This window comes from Diceros bicornis, chromosome 7, assembly GCF_020826845.1.
Source record: "Diceros bicornis minor isolate mBicDic1 chromosome 7, mDicBic1.mat.cur, whole genome shotgun sequence".
Classification (NCBI taxonomy): Eukaryota; Metazoa; Chordata; class Mammalia; order Perissodactyla; family Rhinocerotidae; genus Diceros; species Diceros bicornis.
In genome coordinates, this window is record NC_080746.1 from 76,548,490 (window position 1) to 76,570,075 (window position 21,586).

Consider the following 21,586-nt stretch of genomic DNA (forward strand, 5'->3'; position numbering starts at 1 on the left):
TATTGTGAAAGATAATTTTAAAATTATCTTTAATTATCTTTAATTAAAGATAACTTTAATTCTTTTGCATGTGGCTGTCCAGTTTTCCCAATAACTTTTACTGAAGATATTTTCCTTTCTCCATTCTATGTTCTTGGCTCCTTTGTCAAAGATTAGCTGTCTGTAGATGTGTAGTTTTATTTCTGGGCTTTCAATTCTGTTCCATTGATCTGCATGTCTGTTTTTGTACCACTACCACGATGTTTTGATTACTGTAGCTTTGTAGTATATTTTGAAGTCAGCTATTGTGATGCCTCCAGCTTTGTTCTTTTTTCTCAGGATTGCTTTAGGTATTTGGAGTATTTTTGGCCCCATATGAATTTTAGGGTTCTTTGTTCTATTTCTGTGAAGAATGTCATTGGGATTCTGATTGCGGTTGCATTGAATCTGTAGATTGCTTTGGATAATATGGACATTTTAACTATGTCTATTCTTCCAATCCATGTGCATGGAATATCTTTCCATTTATTTATGTCATCATCGATTTCTTTCAATAATGTCTTACAGTTTTCAGTGTATAGGTCTCTCACCTCTTTGGTTAAATTTAGTCCTAGATATTTTATTCTGTTTGTTGCAGTTGTAAATGGGATTGTATTCTTGAGTTCTCTTTCTGTTAGTTCGTTATTAGAGTATAGGAATGCAACTGACTTTTGTAAGTTGATTTTGTACCCTGCAACTTTGCTGTAGTTGTTGATTATTTCTAATAGTTTTCCAATGGATTCTTTAGGGTTTTCTAAATATAGAATCACGTCGTCTGCAAACAGCAAGTTTCGCTTCTTCCTTGTGAATTTGCACACCTTTTATTTCCCTTTCTTGCCTAATTGCTCTGGCTAAAACCTCCAGTACTTTGTTGAGTAAGAGTGGCGAGAGTGGGCACACTTGTCTTGTTCCTGTTCTCAGAGGGATGGCTTTCAGTTTTTTCCCATTGAGTATGATGTTGGCTGTGGGTTTGTCATATATGGCCTTTATTACGCTGAGGTACTTTTCTTCTATAGCTACTTTATTGAGAGTTTTTACCATAAATGGATGTTGGATCTTGTCAAACGCTTTCTCTGCGTCTATTGAGCTGATCATGTGGTTTTTATTCCTCATTTTATTGCTGTGGCGTATCACATTGATTGATTTGCAGATGTTGAACCATTCCTGAGTCCCTGGTATAAATCCCACTTGGTCATGGTGTATGATCTTTTTAATGTATTGCTGTATTCGGTTTGCCAATATTTTGTTGAGGATCATATTTCTATTTTTTAATTTGTCAGTATTAACAACAGAATCAATTGCCTGCCCAAACAAGATGTAAAGAATTTAGGATATGGCCAAGAATTTGGAATTATCAGATTGGGTATTTAAAATAACTGTGACGAATATGCTAAGGATTCTGATGGGAAAAGTGGACAATATGGAAGAGCAGATGGACAATATAAGCAGAGAGATGGAAACTCCAAGAAAGGAAATGCTAGAAATAAAAACATTGTAACAGAAATGAAGACTACCTTTGCTGGGCTCATCAGAGGACCAGATACAGCCTTTGAAAGAATCAGTGAACCTCAAGATATGTTAATAGAAACCTCCCAAACTGAAGCAAAGAGAAAAAAGACTGAGGAAAACAGAATAGAATGCTCTAGAGCTGTGGGATGATTACAAAATGTGTTACATACATGTAGTGGGAATATCAGAAGGAGAAGAAAGACAGGAAGAAACGGAAGAAATATTTGAATTACTGATGGTCAAGAATATTCCACATTCTTGGCAGGCACCAAACACAGATACAGGTAGCTCAGAGAACACCAAGCAGGATAAATACAAAAAAAAAGAAAATCTATACCTACATATACAATTCATTTTGGGGATAGAGAATCTATTCTGTACGATACTGTAATGGTAGATGCATGATATTCTGCGTTTGTCAAGCCCATTAAACTATAAAACACAAGTGAAACTTAATGTAAACTATGACTTCAGTTTATAACAGTGTATCCATATTTGTGTGTCAGTTTTAATAAATGCGCCACTTTAATGGAAGGCGTTAGTAATAGGAGAAACTGTGGGGAAGAGTGGGGATGGGGAGAGGGAGGATATGGGAACCCTCTGTACTTTCCGTGCAATTTTTCTATGAATCTAAAAGTGCTCGAAAATATAAAATCTATTAAAAATGAATAGGCAAACCACCAACTGGATAAATACTTATAATATACATAACTAACAAAGGACTCATTCAGCACATGTAAAAACTCCTACGAATAAATAATTAAAAGGGGAAACACCTAGCAAAAATGGGCAAAACTTAGACACTTCAAAAAAAATACAAGAGCCAATAAGCACATGAAGAGATGCACAATTTCATAAGTCATTTGGGAAATGCAAATGAAAACACATGGAGATACCACTTCACACTCAGTAGAATGACTCAAATTCAAAAGGCTGGCAATACCACGCTTGTTGGGGAGCATGTGGAGAAACAGGAAGTTTCATACGCTGCTGATGGGAATGCGAAACAGCACAAACACTTTAGAAAAGAATTTGGCAATTTCTCAGTGAGTTAAGTGTACATCTTCCTTCCTATGACCCAGCAATTTCACTTTAGGTTATTTATCCAAGAGAAATGAAAACATACGTCCAGAAAAAGACTTGAATAAGAATGCTTACAGCAGCTTTATTCACAACAGCCAAAAATGGAATATTACATATACATCTATCAATATGAAAATACACTGTGGTACATTCAAACAATGAAATAGTACTCAGCTTTCTAAAAGAGACAAGCTGGAGCCAGAGAGAAGCACAAATAACGCACTGAAGTGGGTAAATCCCCGAACGTCACGCTGAGTGGAAGAGGGGAGGGAACAAAATAGTACATTGTGTGATCTGAAATCTATGAAGCCAAAAGTCAGGCAAACTAATCTTTGGTGACAGAAGTAGGAAAAATAGTTGCCTCTGGGGCAGGAGGCATGAGTGGGAGGGATATGAGGGAACTTTCTGAGGTGATGAAAATGTATTATTTCGTGACTGGAGTTGGAGTCACGTGGTGTATTTATTCCCCAAACTGATCAAACTGTACAATTAGAAGCCGTGCAGTCACTCTCTCTTAATTATACCTCCACCAAAAAAAATTACAAAATGGAATATGTAAACCTAATATATTGTTTTTACAGAACATGTAACTTAAAAATGTTTTTGTGTGATTAGATGAATAAAATCAGTGTTGTGAGTTCTTTGGAGAAAAAGGTGAATCTGACGTAGATCTGTCCTCAGAGCACGTGGAGGCTAGTTAAGAGCCATTGGAAAGCTGCCGTGAAGGATGAGCCCCCAGAGAGGGAGAGCCAGGGCAAAGGCAAAGTGGAGGGAATGAGGAGGGGTGCACGTGGATTCTACTGGAGGACAAGTGAAAGGAAAGCATGGGAAGATCACCTACCTCAAACCTTAACTATGCTTTGACGTTGACTTATCTGGTCATAAAACTTTACCTCGTGCTTGCAAAAGTTGAAAATGATGAAAGCAATAAACTTAAAGACAGCAACTCAAATCTGGTAAATGGAGATTTAGCACATGTTTGACTTCAAAGTTCATCATTGATTCATTCATCAAGCCCTTTATTCCATAAACATTTATTAAGCTGGGGAGACACTCTAAGGCCTGCCAAAATCAAAGAAGACTGCTCTTTGAGATTAGATGAAACTTTGTTTTAATCTTACCGAGACAGATGGTAGGAAAGTGACCACAAAAACTTGTCAAAAATGGAATGTTCTTTTAGTCCTTACCAAGTGCAGTGACCAGAGAAATTTAGACTTTTCCTGCACTGCTTTCAGCCTCTGCTGAAGGTGGGGTTTTTCAAAAGTGAGAGCAGTCCTGGCCCCCAGAGTTCGCGAAGCTCCCGTGGGGATGGGGTGAAGGTCCTGGGTGGGGCAGTCCTGGAGAGGCTGCGCCATCTCACTGAATCCTCACGAGGAGGATTGTTATCCTCACTGTTTTCAGATCAGGAGCCCAGAGACTGAGAGAAGTCAAGAAAACCTCCCAAACTGATAGGGACAAAGCGGGCCCTCACAGCCACAGTGGTCTGACCGAAGCAGAGACTGAATCAGGACACCACACTGCTTCCGGACATCTCCAGGGGTTCCTGAGGAAAGCTGCCTCCACTTTCGGCCACCTCAGGGGTGTCCTGCAGAGCCCTCTGGAGAACCAACTTGAGGGTCTGCCGCCGCTGCCGCCGCCGCCGCTGCCGCCGTCTAAAGGAGCCAACGAAGAAGTAAATGACGGGGTTGGTGCTGCTGTTGACACAGGACAGGAACATTGTAACCAGATAAAGATGTAAGGAGAACATATCAAAACCACCCTGAATCCAGAATACGAGAAACCAGTGGATGCCCAACGGCAGGCCACAGAAGAGGAAGACAAGCGCTGTGAGCACGATGGTCAGATACAGCCTGGTCAGCTGCACCTGCTGGGAGCCCCACAGCAGTCTGGTCGGCAGGGCCAGGCTGCACCCGGAGAGAAGCACAAATAAGAAAATGAGCCACGCGGCGGAGATGAAATCAATTACCCGACACCAACCCACGTCACCATCGCTAAATAGAAAGCCACAGTACTCCCCTCTCAGGACACTCAGCAGCAGGGACAGGGCCCAGAGCAGGGCACACATGACAGCTGACGTGTGTCTGGGGCGGCGGCAGCGGTACCAGATGGGACACAGGACCGACAGGCAGCGCTCGGTGCTAATGGCACTGAGAACGCTCAGGCCCACAATGTAGACAAAAGTAAACACAGGGGTCAAAAACTTGGGGATGGAGATGGAGCTGGAACGGAAGAAGTTGGTGAGTAACACCAGGGAACGTATAATCAGCAAGGAGAGGAAGAGGAAGTCAGCTCCGGCCAGGTTGAGGATGTAGACAGTGAAGGCGTTCCTCCGCATGTGGAAGCCCAGGAGCCACAGGACAATCCCGTTTCCTGCCAGCCCGACCAGGGCGATGATGAAGGTCAGCGAGGCCTGGACCACAGTCTCCATGCTGCAAGTTTGAGGTAGAGCCTGGCCACTTCCATTCACTGCTGTGTATTCGGTCCCCCAGGCTGTGACAGTTGGATCCATGCTCAGAAACCCTCCACTGGTGCCCCTGGGAACAGAAACAAGATGTGAGCACCTGCTGTATGATCACTGATTCTCACGGCCACCCCGCTACGTGGGAACTACTGTCCTCGTGTTACAAGGAGGGAAATGGAGGCTCCCAGAGATTAAGATACTTACCAAAGGCCACACAGTCTTGGAACCTGGATTCAAACCCAGTTCCCTCTGACACTAAAAGCCTGGCCTCTCTCTACTGCACCACAGACCCTCTGCTGACATGGGAATGTTCTAGGGTCCAAACACCTCTAGTCAACCTCCCAGACCATGTCATGTCTGTGGGAGGCAGGAGGAGAAAAGTCCGTACAGGTTATATGGGGTGACAACAGGACTCTGGGCCTACCTTCTGTCCTGGGACAATGGGCTCTTCTTGGGGGCAGGAAGTCGGAAGCCCCAAGCATGAGCCATGGGCAGTTTCAGTGACTGAGAGCAGTCCATCCACCAGGGAGAAAGGAGATCATGATTTGGGTCATGAAGAGAATGTGACCTCTCGCTATGACAGGTGTGAGTACAGCCAGGCCTCTTGGGCTAGAGATGGCCCAGGGTGTCAGCTTCATGAGGACAGGAAGTGCTTTTCTCCTGTCCACTGCTGTGTCCCCAGGGCCTAGCTCTGTGTGGGGGACACAGTCACTCTTATAATGGATTTCTTTCTAGAGCAGCCAAAATCATAAACTTAAAATACCTATAAATACCTATGTACCCCTACCTTAAAAAAAAAAAAAAAGCTACATTCCATTCTCACAGCATTTATGACGATAGTGAGAGATTATTCCAAAGAAATGACACCAGATTGAGACGTGCAAGCAATCAGACAAACAGACAAACCGAGGAGACACAATGAGAAACTGACCAATCACTCTGAGAGAGAGAGAGTCCCAGGAATACCGACTGTCAGGAGGCTATAGGAAGAGATGGATTTCTCCATTTGCCATCAAATCTCATTTCCACCTTCTCTGCCCTCCTCTGCGCCCTGGGGGCGGGGTGGGGGAGACATCTCTGTGCCTCTTGAGTGGGCTCCCTTCCCTCTGGCTCCTGGTTGCTTTCAGTGAAAGAGAGACCCTGACAGGAGACTGGAGGGCAGGAGGAGGAAGATTTGGGGTTTTTAACTTCCTGGTGCTCTCCCTGCCAGGCTGTGAGTTGGCAGTGGTGGTGTTGCTCTACCTGAGGGCAGAGTCCTCGTCTGGTGGCCGTTTCCTACTGCCACAGCGACAGCTACAGCTACAGCCACAGCCCTCCCCGAGCTCTGGTGACTTTTCCTTCCCTTTCTCCTTCAGGCCAGCCATGGTAACAGCTCTCTATTATGACGTGTCTTTGGGGGCTTCAGCATCCTTTATAGATTTCCCTCAGTCCTGTCCACACCTTTGTACACAGTCCCTTTATTAAACTCTCTTCAAATATCCCATTAGATTGTGCCCTGTGTTTTCCACAGGCACAATACCAGATAAGGGATACAAAGGAAAAAAAAAACCTTTGAATAACAAGCAAATCTGTGAATCCTGACGTTATTAACAACAATTAAGCTTTGGAAAGCAATGCCTGCATGCCATCTTGCTCCCTAAATTAAAATTAGCAAAATATTTCTCTCCTTAGTTGCAGACTTGGATGTTTGGAGAGAAAGGGAGATAGAACAGACGTGGAAAGAACTGGCTGACCCCGTTTGGCTCTCCCACAGCCTAAGCTCCAGCACCCAGAGCATCAGTCAGGGAGCTTCATGTCTCCCGACTCCTGCCGCTGGTGCCCGTGGCTCCCGCACGCCCCACCCCAAGGTGAATTCGGGGGCGCGCGGACTAAGAGGGAGACAACCAAACTGTCTCTGAAAGAAGATCGCTCTTGAGTAAGTTCTTACCCTAGCGCCATTCTTCCTCTCGGAGGTGGAGAGGAGAAAAGGAAGAGCTTCCCCGGGGTGACAAACAGCGAAGAGGCTTTTCTAACCTCTGGATGGGGAGGCGCCTGCAGGAGCAGAGTGAAATCTGGTGACCGAGTAGAGGTTTATCAAGATGCTGGACCGGCCCTGTGATTTCCTGCAAGAGGGCATTGCCAAATGAGATTCTGGAGATGCGTGAGACAGGCGACCTCACGAGATGGTTCTCGTTTGCTGTGACTCCAGTACTTATCTCGGCCTCTCCCCGTCCTACCGCCTCCGGGCCCCCTCCCTGTGAGGAACGGCTGTTCTGGAGCCTTCCGCTGCCCACTGTGAGCCTGTGCGGGAAGCCCACCCACCAAGCAATGTGAGCTTCCATAGCTAGAGAACAGTTTGCTTGGCGTTCAGGGCCCTGCATGGTCTGGCTCACCTGATCCTTTTAAACTTAATCACAGAAGTAATATATGCACATTAGTTTTATTTCCAATGACACCAAAGTGTATAAAATGAAATGTAAAGTCTCTCCTAATCTCCTTCCTCAATAGCAACCAATGTTTGCAGTTTCCATTCTTAATTCTTTTACAAGTTATCTTATAGCCTTGCATGATAAGACTACATTTCTGTTTTTGATTTATCAATACAATGACAGAGTGTATTAAGTTCCCTTATAAAAGATAAGGAATTTAGCACAGCATACACACTGTCACCTTTCTTCCTCTACAAAAGGGCTGGATTATTTTCAGATCATCTAGAGCCAAACAATATATTCAGCATTAGCTCCTCTGATTTCCTTTCATGTGCCTACGCTGCAGCCAAATTGAGTTTCTTGTTATTTCTTTTAAAAACTTATCCATGAAGCATTTAAAACTTTCAGGAAAATTTATTCACTCATTTATTCATTTACCCAACACTATTGTGTGCATATGCTGTGCCAGGCACTGTTCCAGGCAGTGAAGATAAAGTGATGAATAACACTCAAGACTATGCCCCTTACATTCCAGAGGAGCTGGGTGAGCTCACCCTGGGAGTGAGTGTCGGTGGAGGAGTTCGAGACTCAGCATTAGGGCCTCCAACCTCCAGAGACCTGGAGGAAGAGGAGGATCCAGTGAGCACAGAAGTAGGAGGCAGCTACTGAAGAATGGGTAAACTAGGACAGCGTAGTATCCTAGAAACTGAACTGAAAAACTGATTCTAGAAGGTGGGAGTGGGCAATAGCGTCAATCCCACTTGAGAGGTGAGTAAGATGAAGAGTAAGAACTGACCTTAGGAAATGCAATATGGAGTCATCGCCCATCTTGACAGGTGTGGTTCCAGTGGATGGTGAAGCTGGAAGGTTGAAGGAGTGGGTTTAGGAGAGAATGGCAGGGGGTGTGATACTATACCTGGAAAACTCCAGAGAACCAGCTGAGAAACTACCACAAAGGAAGAAAGCTCAGAGAGGTGGCTGGGTACAGAATTACTCTACAGAAAACAATAGCTTTCCTATATATGAAAAAAAAAGGTAGAAGATATAATAAAATGAAACCTCAACTACTTCCGGAGAAAAGAAGAAAGCAATGAGGACTGACCAGCCCTACCAGATATTAGAACATATTTTAAAGCCTCGGTGAATACAACCACGTGGTGCTAACGTAAAAACAGGCAGAGAGGTCAATGGAGCAGGGTAGAAAGTCCCAGGAATCAAACATAAATGCGTACAGAATTCAGTGTGTGATAAAGGGGCTATTTCAAAAGGGAGGAGGTGGAGACGGGCTATTTCATAAATGTTATTGGGCAACTGGGAAGCCATCTGGAGTAAAGTAGAGTAGGGATCTTACACCATGTTCAATTTCAAATGGATTGTATACTTAAATATAAATAAGGAAAGCTTAAAGAATCAGAAGAAAACATGGGAAAATTCTTTTATAACCCTGGATTGGGGAAGGTCTTCCTAACCATGACACAAAACTCAGAAGCCATAAATAAAAATGTTGATTAAAAACTATTAAAAATTAAAAATAATTTTTCTGTATGGAAAAAACCACCATAAGCCAATCAAACAACACACTACAAAAAATATTTATAACGCATGTCTCGGACAAAAACCTAAATATATATCTATATATGAAGAGCTCCTAGATGTCACTAAGAAAGAACCCTAACAACCTACTAAGAAAATGACCAACTCAGTTCCTAGAAATTCCATGTTTCTTAAACACGAGAAAAAATGCTAAAACATACTCATGACGAGAAATGGCAATTGAAACTCCACTGAGATATTTTCACCTTCAGATTTTCAGATATCCTAAAGCCCGATAACCCGTGTTGGAGAGAGCGTGAGCAAAGAGGCTCTCGTGCTCTGCGCTCCCAGGCAAAACTCGGCTGAAAAGGGAAGCTGCTCACGTCAAGACTTTACACACACCCACACCAGAAAGAGAGACTGCGGCAACCCTGACAGTTTAGTCAACGGTCATTAAAGTCATCAGCTTACCAGAAACTGGTCTCTAAATTTTCCGATTTTAAAAAGATTTCTCAAAAAATGAGAGCAGAATAGGAAGTTCTTCTGGACTGCCCAGAACATCAGTGGCTTCATGTATTTTTCTCCTTGACTTGTTTGGAAGTTTTACACTCTATACTTGTTTTCCAGGCAATTACCATAGCTGTTTAACATATTTATGTAAAGTCTAAAGGCGATCAGTATTTTTAACCTGTGAAGGCGGCCATTTCTAGCTCCTTTATGCAAGTTAGGAAAACGTGCCCTCTCTGAGCTGAGGCAGCCCTGATGTTGCCTTTGTGTGAAGGAAAATGTGTCCCTCCTTCCCAGTAGTCATAGCCCTGCACCTGGACCCGAGGGTTACCCAGCGGATTGTATTTCAGCCCCCTCTCCCCTCCTCTGCCTTGTACTTTGTTTGGTGCAGTGGACAAACTGTACAACTGCCGGCAGAAGCCTGCCTTCCCCATGAACAACACCAAGCCTTGGAAAGCTTTAACGTCTGTCTCCTTCCTCCCATTCTACTGAGCCCCAGTACTTAATTCCCCCTGAGAAATTAACCACTTGTTGTTATTTTAAATAACAGTGTTCAAAATGCATGCCCATAATCACCAGTGTGTTTGCTCACCCTCCCATTTCGCATCTCGTGTTTTCCGTTCTTTGAAACACATTCGTCAGAAGTTCCTTTCGTGAGAGATTGTGGGTGGTAAGTGCTCCAGTTTTTCTGTCTGAAAATGTCCTTGTTTCACCCTTGTTTTCTAAAGATGGTTTTTCCAGGCCTAGCATTGTAGGGGGCAGTTCCCTCCCCCCAGCACACTGAAGATCCACCGCCTTTGGCTCCCAATATTGCTGTCAAGATATTGGCCATCATCAAGTTGCCATTTGCTTGCAATGATCCGCCTTTCTTCTTTCTAAGAGCTTTCCTTTTTCTCAGTGTAGTACACTTTCACCAGAATGTGGCACATGGCTTTCTTTTTAATACCATGTTTGGTGTTTGTGGAGTTTTCTGGATTTCAGGACTACCGTCATTTAATATTTCTGGACAATTTTCTGCTACTATCTCTTTAAATGTTGTAGAGTGGTTAAGAACACAAACTTTGGAGGCAGGTGGCTTGGCATCTCTATGAGACCTTAGACAAATGTCATAACTCCTCTATGTTTAGTGTCCTCATCTGTAACGTGGGGACGACATCATCACCTACTTTATAGGTCGTTGTGAAGATTAATGAGTTAATTATATAACAGTTTAGAACACGGACACGTAGTAAGTACTATATATTTGTTAGCTCGGATGATGATATTGATTATTCTCTTTCTGGAAGTCTAATTCAACATATGTTAGAGTTTCTTTTTCTATTTTTCATATCTCTTAAAACTTCTCTTTCTTATTTTCCATCTCTTTGTCTCCTAGGCAGCTTTCTAGGTAATTTCTACAGATGTGTCTTCTAGGTCACTAGTCTCTTTTCCACTGTGTCTAATCTTCTGTTCGATCCATCCACTGAATTTTAAATTCAATTTTTATATTCATAATTTCTAGAAGTTCTGTTTGAGATTTGTTTTTAAATTTGCTTGATCATTTTTAGTCTCCTGATGCTGCTCACACTGTCAATTCTCTCTTGTCTTTAACTCTATTAAGCACAGCAATATTGTAATTTTCTACCTGAGGATTCCAATGCTGAAGTCTCTGAACGTCTGATTTTTCTGTCTATTGCTTCTTCTATCACTTTCATATGGTGCCCTCTTTCTTTGTGTTTTTGTGATTTTTGACCATGAGCTCTCACTTTCCTTGGGACTTTATTTGGGGGAACTCTTTGAGGCCTGAATTGTAGTTGATTCTTCTAGAGAGGACTTGTGTTTTCTTTTGCTAATTGACTGGAGGAACTGCCCAGCATGGCTTTCATCTATTGGGATGTCCCCAGAAACCTCACTTGTCATTTGAAGTTTTAGGGAGACCACAGGTTGTGTGAATTTGGACCACAGTGTGATACTGACTTGTGGCTACAAGTTGTCAACAGAGAGAGTTTTACTTCACTCAGAGCCAAGCTTGTTCAAGCAATTTCTTGGTGGTTTAGTTCTCATTAATGAGAAATACACTAAGGTTTTAGTCTTTTGAGGTCCCAACTTTTCATGGGGCCCTCCTGTTAGACTTCCTGCCTTTGGGTTGTCCTAAAACTCCATCTTCTGTCCCTCTAGATCATGCAGGGCGTGTAGCCATAACAGGAAAAAGGAATCTCCTTCTGAGAGCAAGGAGATCCATTTAAGGAATTTAAGCAAGGAAGTAACTTGATCAGCTTTGTGCTTCTGAAAAGTCCCTCAGGCCGCTGAGAGGAGAAGATATAGAATACAGATGAAAATATAAATCTCTAATCATCCTTCTATGTAGAAACAACTGCAAGAATACTTTGGTGTATGCCCACAAAGATCCAACTATTTATGCTGTTTCGTAATATCTAGTATATTTCCAATTGATAATTATTGATTGTGGAACCTGTTTGGTCTCAGTTCCTCATCTGTAAAATGAGATGCTTTCCAACATCTAAGATGAATCTAAGACTAAGAAATCCCTGGTATCTGTGGAGGCTTCTCTTCCTCGTGTTCCCTCCCCTCCCCTTGGATCTGTTTTGTACCAAAGACAGTGGAGACCTCAACAGGGCTCTCCCTGAGGCCAGACTTGATCTCAGGATGACTCTCATCTACCAGGTCCTTATTGGTCCTAGAGGCTCCTGTTTTCATCACAGTGATATACTCGTCAATCTCAATCTAGGCATCTCTTCATGGCCCAAAATTTGTGTTACGAACTCTTTCCATTAGAGTTGAGAATGCAGGGCAGTATCATTTATAAAGTCTCTGTAAAGAATAGTTTTGTTTGTGGAGTGTGTGTGTGTATAGCTGATTTTACTACATGAGCTTGCACAGATACATTTTGGGAGGCTCATCCCTGGGTTTGGGCCTCTTCTCATTCCACTCCATGAGGCTATCACCAGCAGCCGAAAGCCAAGCAGATGCATGAAACCAAGAGAGGGGGAGCATCTGATGATGCCATTTGAACTCTGGATCCTGTGTGCCTGGAGCCAGGTTCTCTTGCAGGCTCCCTGTTATTTGAACCAATAATGTGCTGTTTTTGCTAAAAAGAATTTAATTTGTGTATCTTTCCCTTGCTTACACAGCCACAAACATGTCAGTATCAAAGCATTTATCACACTGTCCTTTAAGCATCTGAGGACATGTTTCTCTGCTTTTGCTCTGTGAGCTCCTTGAGAATAATGAACCTGTCTTTGAGTCCCAGTGCCTAGAACAGTGCCTGATTCAATGCTCAGCAATTTTTTTTTAAGTGCATGCATCTGTGTCTGCAAGCATGAATGAGATAATGATTGAATAGATGACTTGGAGATGTGAGGGTTGGGAAGTCATTCTGGGCAGAAAACTTCTAAAGCTTAACTGCGAGAAACATCTGTCAACTGATGAGCAAAACAAAATAAAGGTAAAGAATATTTGACATGATAAAGTCCATTTTAAAATTTACTCAACATTTAAGAAGCACTGCCCTAGTGGGAAACAGAACTCATGTGTAGGTGAATTAGATTAGTTTCTCAATTCCCGTACAATGTGGGAAGCTGTGGTTTGAGGGGACAGAGGAGCAAGCCTCTGTGACATAGGGAATCACAGAGGAGCCCAGGAAAGTGGAAGCAGAATATGATAGGGTTGGGCTTGGGGCTGGAAAAGTCACTGGGTTACAGGATCCTTTCTATAAAAACCCCTTGGAGAGTGGGCTTCACCAATCTCTAGTCTCTTCTTGATCATGGTTGGAAGACTATGGCTGTGTGATAAGAATGACAGTTGACTTTCACGGCCCAGCTATGGAGGGCTGGAGGAGATGGATCAAGATTGGCCTGAATTGGCTGGATGGAGGGAAGAACAGTCACAAGGCTTCAGAGAGGGAAAGAGGAGTTGAGTTGGAGAGAGCTGAGGAGGGTGGGAGGTAAGAATCTCCCTTGTGCGAGCACTGTGCCCCTTCTCACTGAATTACAGTTGTCTGCAGGCCTTGCACAGGAAATCACACTGCTTCTCCGACTCTTGATAACACCAGATAAGCCGGCAAACTCCCCACGGCTCTCCCCAGCCAGAGGACCAGAAGTTCATCTCAGAGTCAGGGGCTCCAGGAAGGACCTCCTGCTTCCAGGCAGCTCTGAGCTGACTTTCTACTGGAGTAGAGGAGAAGGAAGGTAAAGGCTTATCGAATTCTTTTCTTCCCATTCCTTTGTCTTTTAGGTCAAACTGCTCCTGCAGACAAGATCTAGGTTCCTTAGATGGTCAGGGGATCACAGAGACAGGAGTCCTAGGGCTCCTAGCAGCTGTGTGATCAGGGAAGCCTGCAGGCAGTTCATGTGACTGGGGAGAGCCAGCTCCTTTCTCTGTGTCCTCCATCTGTCAGCCATTCAGATCTGCTGTCAGGGAACATGAGATGTGGGCCTGGGGAGATTCTAGGAATGAAAGAATTGGGAAAACCAATGCTCTATTCTTCCTAGTTGAAATTCCTTTTTCCTCCAAGGATCACGTAAGTTCATTCAACAAACATATTGAACATCTACTTTGTGGCAGGCACTGTTGTAGGCACTGGGGATAAGAAGTGAGCATCACAGGCAAAAATCCCAGTGCCTGTTAAAATTACCTTCTGGAGATCCGTGTATGCATAGGCAATAGGCCTGGATTGATTGAGCGAGACTCTGGTTGATATTTCCTGTTTGATAGGATCGTATTCAATTCAGTGGCAGCCAGCTCTCTCCCGTGGAAGGCATGCGTCCACTCTACCTTGGTGTTCCTGCCTTTCCTGAAGCTCTCAGCATTGTGCTGACCCCTGTTTGTTTCTTTCACTCCACCAGTTTCTCTCCAAAGCTCACAGATGCCCAGATTTCAAAGGCGGAGGTGATCTTAGTGACCACCTTACAGATGGGAAAACAGAGTCAGGGAGGGCACATGCCAGGTCAAGGTCACGTGCCCAGCAGACACAGAGCAGGGAGCAGAGCTCTAGGCTCCTCCTGGTGCTGGCCTCTGCCTCCCCACCCACTGCAAATCCCTTCCCTTTGAGTCCTCCACCATGGGCTAATTTCGCTGGGGTGGGACCTGATAATTTCACTTTCTTCAGAAAAGGCAATGTGTTTTCGAGGGAATGCTGGGCACGGTCTGAGGTCGACCACTGGAGGCATTGGGACCAGCCCCTGGGTGGGTCAATTCTGAAAGACAGTAGCAGCGACACTGCTGCTTTGACTGACCCTAGTGGACATGTGACCAAGAAGCCTTTTGCTGTCACTATAAAGGTGATGGCTCTCTGCCATCAACCCATTCCTCACCGGATGGGGTTCTCTCTGTGCTTCTGTCTGTCTGTCTCTGTATCCGCCTCCCTCTGTGTTTTTCACTGTATTGTCCCCTCTCTATCTCTGCCTGGCTCTATTTCTGCTTTTCTTCTTTCTGTCGTCGGTTCTGTATGTCACTCCTATCTCTCTGTGCCCCACTCCCAGGCCCTCAAACTACCTCCAACAGTTTGAGGGGATTATCTCTGCCAGTCCTTTTCCTAAGAGCTCAGTCTAGGGGCTCAGAGGTGTGTGAGGACCATGGGAGAAACGGGAGGGGCAGGGCTCTGAGGGTCTCTGGAGAGTTTCCGCTGGACCGGAGCTGGAGTCCTAGTGTCAGGCACTTCCCTGAAACTGCTGTCAGCTCCAGGGTGTGCATCCAGGCCCATTTGAGTTAACACACTTTCCAGAGTGCCTACTATGTGCCAGGCCCCGTGAGGGAAACAGCACATAGGAGTGTAGGTATCCGGTCTTTGGTAGCAAGAGTGTGGGGGGAGAGGAAAAGGAAGTGGAAGGGGAAAGAGTTGGGGAGAACAGGTCCCAGTAGCCCCACTGACTCTGGAGGAATCTTCCTTGAGGTTGGGCCAGGGATACCTGTTGGGACCAGAGGTTTATGGAGCAAAGCATGTTAGTAAGTCTGATGTTTATAAATACCTCTATATACTTAGTGAAGATGGTCACAAGAAGATTCTGGTGCATTTCCACAGCTTTTGTGTTCTAAGGGATGTCCAGGAATAGCTAGAAGGTCCTGACCATGGACCCAGCCACTCTGGCGGGCCTGACCACTCTGACCCTATAATGAGGCCTCTTCTGATGGCCATCCTGGGGTCCTGAGCCCGGATTTTGCTGACTCAGCTCATTGCCTCCTGTGGTCGGGTGGCAAATGGAATAGGCTTCTCCATCTCCATCCTCTGCTGATGACTCCTCCCTCCCTGTGTGATTAATTTCTCCACTTAACCATGAACTCTTGGATGGAAGTGCTCTCATCGTGCCTCACGTTGTCGTCCAGGCCACCTTCTTCTCCTAGACCCTGGACCTGAGCATCCCGCTGGCTGTCAGCAACAAGTGCTGCCTCTCTGTCGTCTTCCTGCCCTGGCAACTCTGTCACTCACCCCAGAGCTCACTGGCTGCCATGTGTCCTGCTCAGTGTCTGTCCCTGCTGGAGGCTCTCTTCAGAGGGGGCAGCTGTAATCTGCACACTCCCTTGCTTCTGGGCCCCCAGAGCTGGAGCTCACTGAGTGTGTGTTTATGACGTGTGTGTGTGTGTGTCCAGCCTCAGCCTGACCTCTGGGGTGCAGCACAGCTCCCAGTGGTGGCCTCCAGGCAAGCTCTCTATGGTCATCTTGATCTTGATCTTGACCCCTCTGTGGCCCACCCCTCAGCACGGTTAGGTTCTTCCTGTGGTGGATGGATATTTATTCTAGTCAGAGCTGGATCTGTTCCATCTTGGGGTCTTCTGTCCTGTGTGAACAGCAGTGCCCCCACTCCCACATACTTCTTTATTGGCTCTTTTAGGCCATGAATGCAATCTACTGAGATCCAACTATATGCTATTTATGAGCTAGTAATTTAAAACACAGGGATACAGAATGATTAAAAGTCAAAGAATGGAAAAAGATTTACCAGGCAAACACTAACCAAAGAGAAAAAATGTAGTTATATTAATATTATATGCTTATAAGATGGATACGGAAGTTATTTTTATTATGACAAAAATATTAATTAAATTTTCTATATTAATAGAAAAATATTAAAACATAATTTTAGAAGAAAATGACTTGTAATGTCAAAAACGTAATTAGGGAGCTAACCCTGATGGCCTAGCATCAGTTTGGTGTGCTCCACTCTGGTGGCCCAGGTTCGGTTCCCGGGCGTGGACCGACACCACTCGTCTGTCAGTAGCCATGCTATGGTTGCGGCTCACACAGAAAAACCAGAAGAACTTACAACTACACATAACTGTGTACTGGGGCTTTTATTGGGGGGGGGGGAAGAAAAAAGGAGGAAAATTGGCAACAGATGTTAGTTTAGGGTGAATCTTCTAATTAGGAATAAATCTAAATATATACATATATATACCTGTATATGTAAGAAACAAAAAAATTTTTTCAACAACAGTAAAGAATCCCTAAATAAATGAAGAGATACACGTGTTCATGAAGAGGAAAATTTAATGTTGTAAGGATATGAATTCTCTCCAATTTCTCTACTGTATATTCAATCCAACTCCAGTAAAAATCTTAATAGGATTATGTGAAACTTTGATAAGCTGATTTTTAACTTTTAAAAGAAACATCAAGAATAGATAATATGCTTCTGGAAAATAAGCATCAGGAGAAAGGACCTGCACTCCATCGTGAAGCTGTGGTATTTGAGACTGTATGGTACAGACCTAGGGACAGACAAACTGACAGTAGTTTAGAAAAGAGCCCAGAGACAGAGTCAGTCAAATACCGAACTTTGACATATGGCAGAGCTAGCCTGGGAGATAAACGGGTAAGGGAGGAGCTTTTCATTAAATAAAGCCAAGAAAAAAATTGTTATTGTGGCAGAGATGGTTGGCTGTCCACCAGAAACAAATAATAAAATGTCCCCCTTGAGGTCACGCTTTCAGTGAATGATGCTCAGGATTCCAACCCTTCACTTCTATGCAATCCTCATTGTGTGACCTTCAAGAAGCTGTTTACCTCCCCTGGGTCTCCATTTCACCATTCACAAAATAGGAGTTACATCTACCTGTAGTTCTTCGGGATGCTAAACCAAAGAGAGGCAAAGAGCAAGCTTTTCACATTTTGGCTTCCGGTTGTTGAAGAATCTCATCAGATGAAGGGATAGAAAAGAAATGTGGCATTCCACATGGCGCCACTAGGTGGCAGTCAATGATTTTTGTGGGGATGCTGTAACCCTTGACTGGCCGGCAGGGGGCCCAAGTCAATGAAGCTTGGGGTGAGGTCCAACTTCGAGTGGGATAGTGAAGGGAACTCGTGGTGTTTCTGGATGATTATTCACGGATGGCAGTGAGGACAGCTGTTCCTGCCAGTGCAGGGCAGTGTCTATGAAATCAACGTCTGGAATGGTGCTTCCGGTCTCAAATCCCGGATCTAACAGGATTCCTAACTAACCTAACCTTGCCTACAGTTAAGTTGCTTACCCTCACGCACCCCGCTTCCTGATTTGTGAAGCGGTGATGTCCGCCTCTGGGCTGTCGTGAGATGCCCAGAGACGCAGTGCGCGCTCAGCCCGTGGTACAAGCCCTGTCTGTCAAGAGCACGCTCATCTTCGTCATCATCTGTATCTGCCCATTCCTTTCCCGGACGTCCGCAAGGCCTCTGCAGCTTGCTCCTGAAGTCCAGGGCCCCAAGGCCAGCAGGGGCTTAAGCTACTCAGCGCGTCAGCCACCTGCGTCGTGGGACAGGGCGGCGGACGGGACCCGGCCCTTCCCTCTGCCGCCGGGCCACTGAGGGGAAGCCCCACTTTCCACCGCGGTGGCTGCGTCTCTGTAGAGCAGACGCCCCGTGTGAACGTGGGCTGGACACTGTAAAGCCCTATAAGGATGCAGGGGATCATTACAGCTGCTATAGTCCTCTCAACTCGCACAGGGACGTCGGCTGAGCACAACAGCGAGACGCACTGCCCTCAGGCCCCGGCAGAGGGCAGCTCCTCTCCACGTCCTTCTGGCTTCAGGGACCCCAGTGACCTCCATGTCACCCTCTTCTCCCAGATTCCTTAAGGCCTGGCTGCCAAGTGGTGAGGCCCGCCAGTCTGGTTTCCTCCAGCTTCCCTGGCCAGCGTTTGGCCAGGGCGGGGCACTTGCCCAAGATCACACAGCTAATATGCAGCCATCAGAAACAAGAGTTCCGTGCAGCTGTTGCACAGCCAGTTGCCATACCGATGGCCAAAGTAAAGAGGTGGGCCCAGGACACGTGAAATGTAAAAGACGTCGGCACACCTAGGAAGCTTCCAGAGAGCCCAGACGCCCTATGAGCCAGGCCTCTGCTGACTCCTCCTTCATTGGGCCCACGGGGCTACGCTGCCTGGCGTCAGAAGAGGGTGCGTCACTGTTCTCCAGGAGGAAAAGGGTGGAGGTGGGGGTGGCGGGAGTGGGAGTGGGGGTGGTCCCTGCTGCCTCCTCAGGACACACAGGCCTTGCAGGGACTCTCCCAGATGTGCCCGAGCCCGCGTGGCACAATCACTCGCTGTGCTTTGAAGTGAAAACCACAGAGCTCACACACGCCCCAGGAGTAAGTTGTCAGGTTCCCAAACACATTTTCTCATGAAATTTTTCTCCAGTACATTGGACTCTAACCACCTCCTAAATTGCTTATGACGATTCAGAACGCCATGCCAGGGCCGGCCCGGTGGCGCAGCAGTTAAGTGCACCCGCTCTACTTCGGTGGCCCGGGGTTCCCAGGTTCGGGTCCCGGGCGCGCACCAATGCACAGCTTGTCAAGCCATGCTGTGGCGGTGTCCCATATAAAGTGGCGGAAGATGGGCACAGATGTTAGCCCAGGGCCAGTCTCCCTCAGCAAAAAAAGAGGAGGATTGGCAGATGTTAGCTCAGGGCGGATCTTCCTCACACACACACACACAAAAAAACTGATAAAAAAAGAAAAGAAAAGAATGCCATGTCCCATTCCGCCCCTGCTCTAAGGATCAGAGCACGGCAGCCCAAGGAACAGGGGGCTGAGGGGCAGTTCATGACAACTCAACACCCATGGCATCCTCAGCTCGGTCAGCGCCCTCAGCGGCCTGGAGACAGAACCAGGACCTCTAAGGTTCTGCGTAAGATTCCATTAGGAAAGAGGTTCTCTGCTGAAAACAGAATACGAAAGCTCCTGGGCTAGATCATCCCTAAGATCCAGGCTGGCTCCCACCTCCTGGGGCTCGTTCATTCATTCCACAAAGATCACTCGAATGCCGGGAGCTGGGCCAGGCACTGAGGATCCAGCGGTGAATGAGTTATGGTCTCTGCCCTCGAGGATGTCAGAACCCAACATGAAAAAGACAAAAGCAAGAAGACAACGAATAAATAAAACAATTACACGCTGTGCTGGGTACCATGGAAGGAATCAACATGGCCATGGGATCTGGAGGAAACCGGGGGCTTCTCCGAGAAGTTTAAGCTGAGCCCTGAGGGATGAAAAGGAACCAGACTTGTTAAGAACCAGAGGAAGAGCATTCCAGGCCTAATGGAACAGTAAGTGCAAAGGCCCTGAGGCAGGAAAGAGGTTGACTTCTACTGTGCTTGTGGCAGAGGGAGGGAGGGAGCAGCAGGCCTAAGAGCTGGCTTTATTCTAACTGCAAAGTCATTGAGGAGTTCTAGGCAAGGAGGAGACACTATCTGTTTACATTAAAAAGTTCCCTTTTGGGGCCTGCCCCATGGCTTAGTGGTTAAGTGGACACGTTCCACTACTGGCAGCACGGGTTGGGATCTGGGCGCACACCAACGCACCGCTTGCCAGCCATGCTGAGGCGGCATCCCACATAGGGCAACTAGAAGGATGTGCCGTACTGTGACATACAACTATCTGCCGGGGCTTTGGGGAGAAAAAGGGGGGAAAAAAAGGAGGAGGATTGGCAATAGATGTTAGCTCAGGGCCGGTCTTCCTCAGCAAAAAGAGGAGGATTGGCATGGATGTTAGCTCAGGGCTGATCTTCCTCCCACACAGACAAAAAAAGTTCCCTTTTCTGCTGCGAGGAGAGTGGCTTGCAGGGGGCGAGGGGATCAGTTGGCGAGTTGCTGCAGGAGGGGAGGGTAACTGGGGCTGCGGTGGCTGGGGAGGGGGAGGCCCACGGTGTGAGTCGGCGCCCCCTGGGTGTGCTGCAGGACTGCGTGTGGGGCGGGGTGAGACGGACGTCCTCAACGTGTACGACAGACCCCGTTTATGCACCCGGATGGGTGCCCGCTCCTCCGCCCTCAGCCCCTGGAGGCCTGCTCTTTGCTCTGTGCCGCCCGCTACGCTGGCTTCCCTGTGCTCAGACGCTGAGCTCGCTCCTGTCCGGGAACCTTCGCCGGGCCTGGGACGCTGGGCCCTGACCCCCACGTGGTTGGTAACTTCTCCTTCAGAGCTCAGCTTCGCCGTCCCCTACCCTAGCCAGCCAGGCTTGAACATACAACTTGTCCCCTACCCGGCTGCCCCCCCCAGGCACTCTCTGTCACATCCCCCTCTTTATGTTCTTTCCTTTCCTCATCTGCGAGGATCTCGTCCATCTATCTGCTTCTTCTCCCGTCTGCCTCCACAGGAGCGTCACTCCGCGAGGGCGGCAGCGCCTTGTCTGTGTCCCTCGGCTCCTCCCAGGCGCAGGGCTGGGTGGGGGTGGCCCTGCAGTGCTACATCTGCCCACAAGAGGGCGCCCATAAATTTCCTTTTCAGGGTCTGGCTGGACAATCCCCTCCGGCGTAATACAAATAGAACCCCGACTGAAATTTCACGGGTTTACCTAGTATGTGTAGGATTTGCACATGCTGTCATGTTTCCTGGTCTTTTATGTTTATGAGAGTTAAAAAGTGTTTTTCTGTGGGACTTCGAGAGGTTACCTTGGGACGGGGGAGGGGAGGCTCACGGGGACCCTGTCTCCCTCCCACACCTCTTCCCCCTCTGCCGTGCTTACGCTGACTTCTGCTGGAGAGCACCTGTACTCATGTCCCCACTGACTGTGGCCAGAGAAGGATGATCTTCAGACATATGGGACATAAACGAACATTTCCTTGATCATAAGTCTGCGTTTGTCAATGACCCACAGATTTCCCAACC

The 21,586-nt window shown here is 46.4% G+C and overlaps 1 protein-coding gene across 1 annotated transcript; it reads right to left on the reverse strand.

The window, feature by feature from the left end:
- Positions 1 to 4,114: 4,114 nt before the first annotated feature.
- Positions 4,115 to 5,134, reverse strand: LOC131408137 (mas-related G-protein coupled receptor member X2-like). Its single transcript, XM_058544699.1, has one exon. It carries the CDS (start codon positions 5,117 to 5,119, stop codon positions 4,115 to 4,117), a length of 1,005 nt encoding a protein of 334 aa, XP_058400682.1. The 5' UTR covers positions 5,120 to 5,134.
- Between the last annotated feature and the right edge of the window lie 16,452 nt (positions 5,135 to 21,586).